Below are 15,471 nucleotides of genomic sequence, written 5' to 3'. Positions count from 1 at the left end.
TGTATTGGAAAGAGCTGCTTTAATCTTCTTTCAAGTCTATTTATTGACTCCATCCTTGTGATTGAAGTAAATTCTGGCACCTGTATTTCAATTTTTGACTACCTGATAAACCCAGAGCAAAGTTAAAACTGTCTGTTCCCATCAGGCTCACGTTGGGTCCTGCAGGATGCCATTGCAGTCCTCTGTTATGGACTGCCATTGATAAATATCATTTAACATTCTGCTTTCTCTTTACTCAGCAGAGATTTTTAGTATATTTTAGTTCATGTTTTGGTGTCCTTAAACACAATGTTACTATTTTACTGTAGTCCCATTGCTCTCACCTGTTTTAATATTGACATTTGCATGCAAATTATAGTTAGTGGTAGCGACTAGCTGGTGTACATAGTGGAGTATTTAGGTTCTCAAGTGTTTCTCAGGATTTGATGAAGTTTACAAACAGAGATTAAAGGAACATGAGTACTGAAGTTGTGGGTATTCATCATGTGGTTCAACAATGAAATGATAAAGGGTTCATTTTTCCTAATGTAGCACTTGTAATGGATCGGTGGGCTAAGGGCTAGGCTATGGAAAAGGTTTGGCTCTGGGAACTGTCTGAAAATTAATGAACACAAGACTCAGAAATTAGATTACCGGTAATGTATTAAAAAATAATCAAGGCTTTTGAAAAGTGAATGGTTTCCAGAGATGAGTGGTGTGGGGTGATCCTGTTGTTCAAATTACTGCTGTGTGTGACTGAATGAAGCTGATGTGCTTCAAACAAAGGCATGGGTGGATTCCAGGTGAGAGAGAGACTGCTGGTGATTGGTTCAGGTGTTGTGACTGACAGTGAGAAGGTCCAGTAATATGGAAGTGACTGACTGTGACTGCTTGTGACTGGCAGGTGTCTTGTTCATGTTGGAATCTTGATGGCCAACAATGAACTATTACAGTGCTACACTAACAAGTAACATATATTGCCATGCACATATGGAGATAGTATGTTAGTTTTATGTATATGGTTTGTTTCTGCTTTCTAGACAAAATGATTTTTTAAAAAGTATGAAAACCATATAATTTAATATGAAGGTAGCTCCTTACATTACTATATTTGAATCTGGATTTCTGACAGAGTTCACAAGTCAGTGAACTTTGTGTACCTCTGTAAAAATGATTGGGGCATATGACACATATCAAGGCCATGCAGTTATAATAAAAGCCTTCATATGAAATTCAAAGTAGACATTTAAGGCAATTATAGATTCCAAGAATGTTTCACCTTCATCACAATGTTGAAATTATACGTGCATTTGTCTGCAATGCTGTAAAGGAAAGAAAAAAGCTAAATAACGTTGTCATTTTCTTGCAGAGCTGCTTGCTCAGGTTGAGTATGAAGTTGAAGTGGAGCTGAATGTAACAGATATCGAAACACTGAACCACCTCAGGAGCCAGCTGATCAATGGCAGCTATTTTTTGGCTTTGGGTCCCACTGTGAATGTCACACACATTAACATCACTACAGGTAAGAAATGAGCTTCTTCTGGCCCTACCAACAATAGTGAAGTTCGTCATGTCATTTTTTTTCCTTTGGTGATACATTCCATAAAATCAATTACTGGGTGTATTCAAGTGTGATATTAGGTATTTTTGAATAAAAAGCAATGTCTTATGGTAGATGGTATTACTGTCACTTACAAGAATGTCTGTGGAGATCAGTGCAATATCAAATGTTGACTTGGCAGTTCCTCGCCCACATTACGAACTCCAGATCACTGGAGGAAGTGTTACTGTGATTAAAGTCACGAACAGAGCTCGATACGCCTTCTTTACACATTAAACTGAATATTACTGGGAGTTTCCCTGCTTTGATCCATTTGTGATGAATAACTGCAGATCAGTTTTCAACTAGAAGAATTAGGTACACAAGCTTGTCCTTGGAGGAACTGAAAAGGGACACTTCTTTTAAGTGTTCTCGTAAACAACATTCAGTTACTCAACTACAAGGTGTGGAGCCCTAATTAATGTGTCAAGTCCATTTCTTTCTTCATGATTATACAACAAAAGATATCCTGTCACATGCAGCATTGTTTGCATGCATGTTTACCAGCTTGCAGTCTGAATTCCCACTTTCAGTCGCATGTCGTTCAGTGGAATAATATGAAAAAACTTATAGGTCCATGTATTGGATGACTGACTCATGTATGTACGTCCTCATGACTGTACATAATATCAATTAAAAGTGAACCCACAAATTCACAGAAAAACAGCTCTGCAGTGCTACTGGAGGTCAACACTTCTATTTCCTTAGAACACAAAACAAATAAGAAATCTATTAATAATCTGCAGAGTTTTGACCTGTTCTCTCAATAAAACCCGCTCTGCCCCCTTAGGTCATCATATGGTTGTTTTCTAGTTTTTTTCTGAGAAGAGGGCTGTGATCTGATACTGTGGTTCTGTTTTCTGAGATGTGTCAATTAACAAAATGAGAAAAGGAGACAAACTGCTTCCAACAGCAAGAACCAGAGAAGCCGTTTCTGCATGGTGAAAAGATAGTCAGATCTTTTGTTTAGCAAAAGTACCAGCACAGCACGAGGTCTCTTTAATGTATTGCTCTTATATTACACGTTACTGATGCAACATTATGTTTCACTGTAGTAGCAGGTAGAGGTGGAGTTATTTTAAATGATTTGATCTTACATTTAGTTAGTTTCGTCGGGTGGTTTCCAACCTGGCAGTTCTTCAGCTGTATGAGATGGAAGCCCATATTTTACCCCCTTTTCTTTTACATAAATGCTTTTTTGTGCATCTAAAATGTCTGCAAACTTCTAAATCCACACCAAAGAAGGAGATTTTTTTTTCATAAAACGACAACTCTGCCTTTTACCTTTAGTTCAGAGAGGTTTGCTTCAGGATTTGGTGAATTGAGATGAAGTAGGAAGCTAACAACTCAAAATACTCGTGAGCTTCTCTGAATATCAACCATTTCCTCTTGGGATTCACACAGTTAGGCACCTGCAAAGTGTTTGCATACACCCGCTAGTTAAAGTTCAACAAGGAACAGAGCAAAATCAAATTCAAACAAAGTCAAACTAAAGCATCTGCCCAGAGGCTGTTCAAAGTATCAATGATTAATATAGTTGTTGTGTTACTATTTGTATTCAAAGTTCTCAGTCATGTGTCCAATTAATAAGCTGCAGATGTGCCACATGACTACTTCTGCTGGCTCTGTTTGTTGTTTTCTGTTCTAAGCTCTTTAATGATATCCAAATGGTACCAACTTCCAGTGCAGATGTGACAATGACATGTGAGGATGTGCTGATCACATCAGCATTCTGTGCTGATAAAACTAAATGCATTCAATTTAGTCTCATTTCTTTATAATTGATAAATCAATTTTTTGTAATTGATAAATCTAAAAATAATAGGTTAATGGTGGTGGGATTCCATGTAGCTGCTTTGCCTTTAAAGTAGTGGCAATGTGAATAGACAAGAAGGACTTTTTTAATTCTCAAGGGGAAATTCTGTAAGGTGCATGTTGGCTCTCTGAAGCAAGAAAATCTATTAATAATGTTATTAGCAAAGCCTGAGTATCTCAGTGTTTGCCTATATTGCCATGTGCTTTGGGGCAGTCATAGAAATGGCAGCTTAAAGCTTTATTGATTGAATTTTGGTCTTGGAGATACATTCACAATATATCAGAGGTTAAAAACAAAACCAAGCCAACAATGAATTGGAAACTTTTGTTTTTTCTCCTTTTAGCTTTGTTTTGGTCTCCAACAATTCCTGAGAGAAGCATCTGGGTCTTCAGCATGCAAGCTAGATTTATGACTTTAATAGATCAGTTGTCAAGTTTGTTACATAGTCAACTGTTTAGGTAGCCTAGCAGCGCTAGACAACCCACAGCAACGAATTTAATTCTCTGCCATGGTGGGTCTAGTTACCCTCCATAAGGCTCGAGGTTGGATGCTCCTAAAACTGGCTGACGAATCACCATGAAGTGTAGAGTCAGAAGGCGGGCGTAACTAAGTGATGACAGAGGCACGACGATTCTTACAGAAACAACCGGAAACAACTAGCCTAGCCGCGCTAGACAACCCACGGCAACGAATTTAATTCTCTGCCAGGGTCGACAACAAAAACGACAACAGTCGTTGAGCTACATTAGCACCGACTCTGAATAATCTTTCTGTTAACATGTCTGTAATATACTTGAGCTTCACCCATTGACTGTATAAATAAGGCTTCACCGAACTACCGCATCCTCGGATTTCCGGCGCTCTAGGAGCCTATTCGTTGCGCTGATTGGTTGTATACCTGCCCAATTGCTGCAGAGTGATTTGCTAGACAACCTTTTAGCCCGCCTCCCTCCCTGTCGAGCGTGCCTAGACCCTTGCGTCTTCAGAGCATGGGTCTAGCGCGGCTAGGCTACTGTTTAGGGTTTGTAAGTTAAAAATTGTCTGAATCTCTGGCTTGAGACAGACGATTTTCAACTTCTCTCAAGTAACTTTGTCCGTTTGCTGTTTGGTCCTAGCTGGTAGCATATGTAAGCTTCAGTAGAGTGTTTTTATATACATATTTTGTAGCTTTTTAGCAGCTGCCTCCTGCTACAAAATTAATGAGGTAATGTTAAGCAAACATGGCTAAAAGGACTGCTGTTAGGTGGTATTTGTTATTACGTTTGCCACTACACAATAATAATTGTACTTTAAAACATTTTTCACTTTTGTTGTGTAGTACTCACTGCTTTACGTAGCAAGCAAATACCCACTAAAAATATGTTCATAGTACAATTTTACACAGGCGTTAAATGCTACCAAATTGATTTTGATTTTGTTTTGAAACTCTGAGTTCTTTCTTAAAGTTGTATATGATACAGTTGTAAGCTGAATATGTTACTGTTTTGTTTAATTTGCTTGCAATCATTGCAGCTAAGTGTCAAATTTTCCACTTCCGTTTCCAGTTTGCTCTCTGACCATCGATGGCTTCCAGTGCAGATGTGAGGATCAGTTTCGCTGGTCATGTGACCAGTGTCTAAAGTACGGATCTTGTGACAATATCACTGATGGCACATGTGGATGCATTGGTACTGTTCCGCCTGATGGACAATACTGTCAGTCTGTGTATCAGCACAGTAAGTTCATTTGTAGTAATTAATATTTGAGATGAATCTTACTAAGCTTTAAGCAGCACATTGAAAAAATCAAGTGAGATATGAAAATAATAGAAACATGGCCCCAATTTTGAATCTATAAGTGGTATCAGAATTGGGGATTGTGCTGTTAAATGATTTATTAACTTTTGGGATCTTTTTGGCCTTGGAATGTTGGAATGTGACTCTGTTTGGCACTGTTTCTGGTCTGGTTCTTGTTTCATGATTTGGCCTTGCTGACAAGCATTAACAACTTTTTCGTGCTGACTTGGTTTCATCTGCTTTGTAACTATGACACTTGCTCTGTCCCTTCTGGCTTTGGACCTGTCGAGCTTGTTTGGGTGTGAAACAATCTTTGGGGTATGGTGCCAGCTGCTGAAATACATTTTAATCTTCTTTCCTTTGAACGAGGAGGCCCTTCTTTTTTTCAAATCTCATTCCCAGAAAAATACAGAAAGTTATGCTAAGGCTGATTCAGCGTGTAAGGCATGCTGTAAGTGTTCTGACTACTATCTTAGATGTGTCAGTGTCTACATCTGTTTATTCAGTCACTGCTATTCTCTCTCTCTCCATCATTACAGACTTTACAGCTTGTCCTCTCACAACAACGAATCTACCATCAACAACAAGTAAGGCTGAAAGAGAATATTTAAGCCAAAGCCATACACTATACAAAAACAAGCAAACAAAAAAAAACACCTTAAGAAAAAAAGAAAAATTGGCTGCAACGAAGCCAGTAAAGAAAATACTACAAAGCTTTTAATACTTGAGAATGAGTGTTGCTTTATGATTACCTAAACTCAAAATGTATGATTATACATTTTATTTTCAGACACAACCTCAAATATGACAAGAACAACACTGCAACACCGACAACTACAACAATAGTTAAACATAAGTCTGACATGGCAGCTCCTAATCTATAACAAAACCTGCTTCTGAAACACCAGTATGTTTCTTATGCCAAGTTTCTTAAAACATCTTCCTGCAGCTCCTGCAGTTGTCTTTGAATACCTGATTACTGTTGAGCTGAACACCACAGATGTCACACTGATCGATGGACTGAGGAACGTTCTGAACTCCACCAATTACCCCATCATCCTCAACGAGCAAATACAACTGTCTGACGTCAACTTTACTACAGGTGAGAACTCTGAGTGAGTCAAATAAAACACAGTAACAGTGTAAACATTCATTCTACAGACTGACCAGTAAATCTGAAACAGTAGTTTATTGTTGTGACTGAATATACTCAGTTTTCATTTTAAGTTTGGAAGTTACTTTCTGAAAACATGGTGCAACAACCAAGAAAAACATCCTTGCAGATGATCCAGATGTTTTCTGTGTGTGTTTTCAGTTTGCTCTATGAGCAGTGATGGTTTCCAGTGCACATGTGAGGATCAGTATCGCTGGTCATGTGACCAGTGTCTAAAGTACGGATCCTGTGACAACATCACTGATGACACATGTGGATGCATCAATGCCTTTTTTCCTGGTGGACAACACTGCCAGTCTGTGTATCAGCACAGTAAGTTCATTTGTAGTAATTATTACATTCACTCCAGTGCAAGATGAATCTTACAGTAAAATCCATTCAGCAACATGTTTTTAAATTAAACTGAGAACATGACGCACATTCTTTTATAAACAGATCTTTACATATATTGTCACACTGAAGGAAAATTACAATCAAGGAGTCCATAAAGTATGAACCAATTCGGTTACTAAACTACAAGAAACATGACAAATACCATTTTAAAGAGAATCTGGACTGAATCATGCATCTGTTTAACAATGACGTCATGTGCTTTTTACATTGTTTGAAGATCTTTACTGTTTAAGTTTGTCTTTTTAGACCTAAAATCTCCTTATGTGACGGTGTGTGACACTGTTTCTGTCCAGGCACTTATAGGATGGCCTCACAGACAACCAGGAAAAACAAGCCTGAAATAAATGGTATCAATGACTTGTTTTGGGTCAGTTTAGTGCTTCCAAACACATACTTTGTGCCTCTGTGTTCCACCTGGCTCTAAAGCTGTTGAGCTTTCCTCAGTCAGACAGAAACTATTGGAAATGCTGCCATCTGCTGTTGAGAACACATGAACACATTTTGATTTCTATTCCTCTGATGGGAAACGGATCTTTCCTTTAAATGTAATCCCCATAAAGGCGTAACGAGTTACACTCAGCCTTTTTCAGTGTGTAACACATACTGTTAATATTGTGGCTCTTATCTCTGAAGCTTCAGTTTCTACATCTTCTCTCTCTCCATCATTACAGACTTCACAGCTTGTCCTCTCACAACAACTCAACCACCAACAAGTAAGAATGAAAGAGTGTTTAAAATCTGAAAACGCACAAATGTAACACAGTACAGATATTACAGTCATATACTGTAGCAAATTTAGTTCAATTTCTGCATTTCTTCTGATTTCCCTCACAACAGCTCCTGCAGTTGTCTTTGAATACCTGATTACTGTTGAGCTGAACACCACAGATGTCACACTGATCGATGGACTGAGGAACGTTCTGAACTCCACCAGTTACCCCATCATCCTCAACGAGCAAATACAACTGTCTGACGTCAACTTTACTACAGGTGAGAACTCTGAGTGAGTCAAATAAAACACAGTAACAGTGTAAACATTCATTCTACAGACTGACCAGTAAATCTGAAACAGTAGTTTATTGTTGTGACTGAATATACTCAGTTTTCATTTTAAGTTTGGAAGTTACTTTCTGAAAACATGGTGCAACAACCAAGAAAAACATCCTTGCAGATGATCCAGATGTTTTCTTTGTGTGTTTTCAGTTTGCTCTATGAGCAGTGATGGTTTCCAGTGCACATGTGAGGATCAGTATCGCTGGTCATGTGACCAGTGTCTAAAGTACGGATCCTGTGACAACATCACTGATGACACATGTGGATGCATCAATGCCTTTTTTCCTGGTGGACAACACTGCCAGTCTGTGTATCAGCACAGTAAGTTCATTTGTAGTAATTATTACATTCACTCCAGTGCAAGATGAATCTTACAGTAAAATCCATTCAGCAACATGTTTTTAAATTAAACTGAGAACATGACGCACATTCTTTTATAAACAGATCTTTACATATATTGTCACATTGAAGGAAAATTACAATCAAGGAGTCCATAAAGTATGAACCAATTCGGTTACTAAACCACAAGAAACATGACAAATACCATTTTAAAGAGAATCTGGACTGAATCATTCATCTGTTTAACAATGACGTCATGTGCTTTTTACATTGTTTGAAGATCTTTACTGTTTAAGTTTGTCTTTTTAGACCTAAAATCTCCTTATGTGACGGTGTGTGACACTGTTTCTGTCTAGGCACTTATAGGATGGCCTCACAGACAACCAGGAAAAACAAGCCTTAAATAAATGGTATCAATGACTTGTTTTGGGTCAGTTTAGTGCTTCCAAACACATACTTTGTGCCTCTGTGTTCCACCTGGCTCTAAAGCTGTTGAGCTTTCCTCAGTCAGACAGAAACTATTGGAAATGCTGCCATCTGCTGTTGAGAACACATTTTGATTTCTATTCCTCTGATGGGAAACGGCTCTTTCCTTTAAATGTAATCCCCATAAAGATGTAACGAGTTACACTCAGCCTTTTTCAGTTTGTAACACATACTGTTAATATTGTGGCTCTTATCTCTGAAGCTTCAGTTTCTACATCTTCTCTCTTTCCATCATTACAGACTTCACAGCTTGTCCTCTCACAACAACTCAACCACCAACAAGTAAGAATGAAAGAGTGTTTAAAATCTGAAAACGCACAAATGTAACACAGTACAGATATTACAGTCATATACTGTAGCAGATTTAGTTCAATTTCTGAATTTCTTCTGATTTCCCTCACAACAGCTCCTGCAGTTGTCTTTGAATACCTGATTACTGTTGAGCTGAACACCACAGATGTCACACTGATCGATGGACTGAGGAACGTTCTGAACTCCACCAGTTACCCCATCATCCTCAACGAGCAAATACAACTGTCTGACGTCAACTTTACTACAGGTGAGAACTCTGAGTGAGTCAAATAATACACAGTAACAGTGTAAACATTCATTCTACAGACTGACCAGGAAACTTGAAACAGCAGTTTATTGTTGTGACTGAATATACTCAGTTTTCATTTTAAGTTTGGAAGTTACTTTCTGAAAACATGGTGCAACAACCAAGAAAAACATCCTTGCAGATGATCCAGATGTTTTCTGTGTGTGTTTTCAGTTTGCTCTATGAGCAGTGATGGTTTCCAGTGCACATGTGAGGATCAGTATCGCTGGTCATGTGACCAGTGTCTAAAGTACGGATCCTGTGACAACATCACTGATGACACATGTGGATGTATCAATGCCTTTTTTCCTGATGGACAACACTGCCAGTCTGTGTATCAGCACGGTAAGTTCATTTGTAGTAATTATTACATTCACTCCAGTGCAAGATGAATCTTACAGTAAAGTCCATTCAGCAACATGTTTTTAAATTAAACTGAGGACATGACATACATTCTTTTATAAAGAGATCTTTACATACATTGTCACATTGAAGGAAAATTACAATCAAGAAATCCATAAAGCATGAACCAAGTCGGTTACTAAACTACAAGAAACATGATAAATACCATTTTAAAGAGAATCTGGACTGAATCATTCATCTGTTTTATCAATTACTTCATGTGCTTTTTACATTGTTTGAAGATCTTCACTGTTTAAGATTGTCTTTTTAAATCTAAAATCTCCTTATGTGATGGTGTGTGACACCATTTCTGTCCATGCACTTATAGGATGACTTCACAGACAACCAGGAAAAACAAACCTTAAATAAATGGTATAAATGACTTGTTTTGGGTCAGTTTAGTGCTTCCAAACACACATATAATTTTAAAAAAAATGTATTTAGCCTTTATTGAACCAGGTTGGTCCCGTTGAGACACAATGACCTCTTTTTGAAAGGAAGCCTGGTCAAGACAGCTGCCTGAGAAACAATAAAATTGCAACAATTGAAACAGACAACACCAACTCACACAAGAAAATAAATAAAATGTATGTTAGATAAAAGCACAGGATTAGGAATTTACATGAAAAACAACAGCACTTAGTGCCTCTGTGTTCCACCTGGCTCTCGCTTTCCTCAGTCAGTCAGAAACTATTGGAAATGCTGCCATCTGCTGTTGAGAACACATTTCAATTTCTATTCCTCTGATGGAAAATGGCTCTAAAAAATGTAATCTCCATAAAAATGTAGCAAGTTACACTCAGCCTTTTTCAGTGTGTAACACATACTGTTAATATTGTGGCTCTTATCTCTGAAGCTTCAGTTTCTAAATCTTCTCCTTTTCCATCATTACAGACTTCACAGCTTGTCCTCTCACAACAACTCAACCACCAACAAGTAAGAATGAAAGAGTGTTTAAAATCTGAAAAACAACAAACGTGACAGCCATATAATGTAGCAGCTTTAGTTCAATTTCTGCATTTCTTCTCCAATTTCTCTCGACAGCTCCTGCAGTTGTCTTTGAATACCTGATTACTGTTGAGCTGAACACCACAGATGTCACACTGATCGATGGACTGAGGAACGTTCTGAACTCCACCAGTTACCCCATCATCCTCAACGAGCAAATACAACTGTCTGACGTCAACTTTACTACAGGTGAGAACTCTGAGTGAGTCAAATAAAACACAGTAACAGTGTAAACATTCATTCTACAGACTGACCAGTAAATCTGAAACAGTAGTTTATTGTTGTGACTGAATATACTCAGTTTTCATTTTAAGGTTGGAAGTTACTTTCTGAAAACATGGTGCAACAACCAAGAAAAACATCCTTGCAGATGATCCAGATGTTTTCTTTGTGTGTTTTCAGTTTGCTCTATGAGCAGTGATGGTTTCCAGTGCACATGTGAGGATCAGTATCGCTGGTCATGTGACCAGTGTCTAAAGTACGGATCCTGTGACAACATCACTGATGACACATGTGGATGTATCAATGCCTTTTTTCCTGGTGGACAACACTGCCAGTCTGTGTATCAGCACAGTAAGTTCATTTGTAGTAATTATTACATTCACTCCAGTGGAAGATGAATCTTACAGTAAAGTCCCTTCAACAACATGTTTTTAAACTAAACTGAGGACACACTTTCTTTTATCAAGGGATACCTTGTAAGTATATTGTCACATTGAAGGAAAATTACAATCAAGAAATCAATAACCAATCCACAAGGCATGTGCCAAGTCGGTTGCTAAAGTACAAGAAACTTGACAAACGTGATTTAAAGAAGAATCCTAACCGAATCATTCATCTGTTTAACAATCAATTAGTGCATTTTTTAGATCATTTGAAGATCTTCACTGTTTAAGATTGTCTTTTTAGACCTAAAATCTCCTTATGTGACGGTATGTGACACCATTTCTGTCTAGGCACTTATAGGATGGCCTCACAGACAACCGGGAAAAACAAACCTTAAATAAATGGTATCAATGACTTGTTTTGGGTCAGTTTAGTGCTTCCAAACACATACTTTGTGCCTCTGTGTTCCACCTGGCTCTAAAGCTGTTGAGCTTTCCTCAGTCAGACAGAAACTATTGGAAATGCTGCCATCTGCTGTTGAGAACACATGAACACATTTTGATTTCTATTCCTCTGATGGGAAACGGCTCTTTCCTTTAAATGTAATCCCCATAAAGATGTAACGAGTTACACTCAGCCTTTTTCAGTTTGTAACACATACTGTTAATATTGTGGCTCTTATCTCTGAAGCTTCAGTTTCTACATCTTCTCTCTTTCCATCATTACAGACTTCACAGCTTGTCCTCTCACAACAACTCAACCACCAACAAGTAAGAATGAAAGAGTGTTTAAAATCTGAAAACGCACAAATGTAACACAGTACAGATATTACAGTCATATACTGTAGCAGATTTAGTTCAGTTCCAGTAATTATTAACTTTATTAACTTATGAAGTTATTGTTTCAGATTCAACAACAGTTTCCACAACAAACAGCAACACAACAGTTACCACAACACCGATAACAAATGTAACAAGTACTTAAATGATCTTTTACTGTACTTGATGCAGTATTTAAACACTCGACCACTGCTGCGAAAAATAATCTACAAGTTCTCGTGGTTATTTGCTCCATTGACAACTGTACCAAACAATTTTTGAAAATTATCTGTTGTGATAGGATTTCTTGTTCCATGTTATTTATGGTAAAATATTTAAAACCTCACGGTGAGTATTTTTTCATTAATGTGTCATCAGTCATAATGCATGATTTTACATTTTCTTTTCAGGCCCAACCCCAAATAGGACAACAGTGAACAACACCACAACACCCCCACCTACAACAATAGTTACCAGTAAGTATGAAAAATAAATGTTCATCTTGGATACAGCACTGTTTTGCAGAATAAGTTGAAAAGACACTTCAAAAGCTGAAAGTATCACAAAATGATGCTTAAAATTATAGTTACAGTAGCCTAGCCGCGCTAGACAACCCACGGCAACAAATTTAATTCTATGCCAGGGTGGGTCTAGTTACCCTCCATAAGGCTCGAGGCTGGATTCTCTTAAAACTGGCCGGACCAATCACCATGAAGTGTAGAGTCAGAAGGCAGGCATAACTAAGCGACGACAGAGGCGCAACGATTCTGACAGAAACAACCAGCACACAATAAACACTTATCTTTCGACTCGGCTTTGGCCACAGCCCTTAAAGATTTGAAGCTAAAATTCAACTTGAAAGATAAACAAAGGACGGCACTGAAGTGTTTCATTGAGAAGAAAGACGTATTTGGCCGACGGGGTATGGCAAATCCTTAATATACCAGTTGGCTCCGCTGGTTGGGAAGCTAATGGGACTTAGCCACAATCCGCTGGTGCTCGAGGAACTACGTCAGCCTATTCGTTGCGTTGATTGGTTGTATACCTACCCAATTGCTGCAGAGGGATTTGATAGACAACCTTTTAGCCCGCCTCCCTCCCTGTCGAGCTTCCCTAGACCCTTGTCCCATCAGAAACATGGGTCTAGCATGGCTAGGCTATAGTTACAGTGCTTTTCTGAGTTATAATCAGGCAGACTTATGTCGTTTGTAGTAATGGAATGGCTGCATTTCACATTGTTAAAATGTGTAGCAGTAATTAACGTTCACTTATAAAATGATCGTTTCAGATTCAACAACAGTTTACACAACAACTGGCAACACGACAATTACCACAGCACCGACCACAAATACAACAAGTAAGCACCTAAAAGCATTCTTACTGTACTTGATGTGGGCTTTGGTGCTCTTTTGCCACCGTAATAACACATGATTATACATAGGCTGTTGAATGCTGTATATCTGAGCATTGCAGCACTTAAACTAGACCAAGAGCAATGATTTATTCTGCATTTATCACATTTGTACCTTGTGGTGGATTGGACTGATCATGCTAACTGTCACTTACTTACCTACTAAAGGCCAGAAAAACCCCTGGCTGCATGACGTCAGTATCTATGGATCAGAGCAACTGCAAATGTTACTCTGAGGAAACACAAAACTTAATGCAAGAGAGTACAAGCAATCCAGAAAAAAAAATATTCCTGAGAGGGCTTCATTGATTTTCCCTAGCATTTAATTTGCCAGCTTTTCCAGTATTTTTATAACCTGCAATTGTTTTTTCTCTCTTGATTCAACGACAGTTCCTACGCCTTATGTGAATACGACACCAAGTACAACACCAACAACAGACGTAACAAGTAAGTTCTTTAGGATGATTGTTCAAATGTAAAACATCTGTCACAATGGTCTTTGCACACTGTTGCTACAGGGCATGTGAGCAGCACAGCACTCGCATCTTAACCAATAACTGTTTTTAGAGTAAATGAATCAGGATTTATTTTAAATAAACTGTAAAAAGAAATGAAAATAAAAATATTAAAGTAACATAATTTCATAATCAAAGCAGCTATCTAGCTTTAATTTTATATGCAGTCATGTATTTTTTTTTGCTTGTTAACATTTATTTTATGAATATATGAGTAAAAAACGGAGGTTTCTTCATTATCTTTCACTTCATTTGATTGTATTTTTTTAAACCAGATTCCACACCTGTTGTTACAACAGCTGCAACAACTGTAACAAGTAAGGGGCTCAAAATAATCTTCACATCATGGTTTTATGTGACATACAGTCATATTTAAAAAAAAAAAAAGATTACTCTGGGTGATTTGTTCCTGCTTGCCATTTGGTTTTTCTTAATTATCTCTGATGCAATAACAAATGATCATGAAGTGGTCTTTGCAGAATTAATATTTTTACAAAACCCACAAATTCACCATCAACTGTGTTATCGAGCTGTCAAACTTTTGTTTAATGAATACCGTTCTAAACTTGTCTTTTCAGATTCAACAACAGTTGCTACAACAGTCATGAATACAACAATTACTTCCCCCCAGCAACAACTGTTACAAGTAAGTGCTTAGATATACCTATTAAATTATACAAATGTATATAATTATGATGATATTGATTTAAACTATTTTATTATAGCAATAAAACACAAAGATAAACTGGTTACTGACTCAATAACAGCGTTACTACATTGTATTTGATCACTGTACCAGAATAACACTTTCCCTTGTCTCTCCCGTGTCTCTCATTGAATTTAATGTTAATATTAAACTTATGTGACACACTGATCCTGAAAATATGCAGTACAAAACAGCAAAACCATGTAGCAAGTAATATTTGTCATTTTGTTCTCTGTAATCAACATCAACTCGTAGATTCAACTCCTGGCAGTACAACAAATCTGAACACTACAACACCTCCAACATCACCAACACCTACACCAGATACCTGTAAGTTTTAAGAATTAAGGCGACAGGAATTTGTACAGCTTCTGTTTAGTGTATGCTACCATCGTTGTTCTATAAACTTCAGCTCAGGCTTACACTGTTTTCTTGTTGTTTTGCTACAGAACCCAAGCTGTGTAGAAATCTGCCATTCTGTCATATCTAATCTATTTAAGTTTGATGTTGCTGCTGTTTTTTTTGTTTTGTTTTTTTTGTTTTTTTTGTTTTTTTTGTTTTTTGTTTCTGTTTCTTTTTTCTTCTTTTGCATTATATTTTACTTTTGTATATTACAAAACATATAAAACTATGATTGCTTTGTAAGAGACATGTATTCTATCCAATGTACAATTGGCAATAAAAAGAATATTTAAAAAAAAAAAAAAAAAACTTTAAGAACATTCGTAAAAAAATCCGAATGTTGATTTTTTCCGAATGTTCTTAAAGAAAATATTAGAAGTTTTACTGATG

At 37.4% G+C, this 15,471-nt stretch overlaps 1 protein-coding gene across 1 annotated transcript; it reads left to right on the top strand.

The window, feature by feature from the left end:
• The first annotated feature begins 767 nt into the window (after positions 1–767).
• LOC127530398 (uncharacterized) lies at positions 768–15,013 on the top strand. The gene is made up of 14 exons (XM_051937055.1): positions 768–828; positions 1,349–1,501; positions 4,940–5,110; positions 6,120–6,272; positions 6,486–6,656; positions 7,409–7,450; positions 7,575–7,727; positions 7,941–8,111; positions 8,856–8,897; positions 9,022–9,174; positions 11,026–11,179; positions 13,336–13,404; positions 13,849–13,905; positions 14,935–15,013. The coding sequence occupies exons 1-14, from the start codon at positions 768–770 to the stop codon at positions 15,011–15,013; spliced, it is 1,629 nt and encodes a 542-aa protein (XP_051793015.1).
• The last annotated feature ends 458 nt before the right edge of the window (positions 15,014–15,471 follow it).

Source organism: Acanthochromis polyacanthus, chromosome 16, assembly GCF_021347895.1.
Source record: "Acanthochromis polyacanthus isolate Apoly-LR-REF ecotype Palm Island chromosome 16, KAUST_Apoly_ChrSc, whole genome shotgun sequence".
NCBI classification, from domain to species: Eukaryota; Metazoa; Chordata; class Actinopteri; family Pomacentridae; genus Acanthochromis; species Acanthochromis polyacanthus.
The sequence above is the reverse complement of the archived record's forward strand: the minus strand, read 5'-3'. Positions and strand labels throughout refer to the sequence as shown.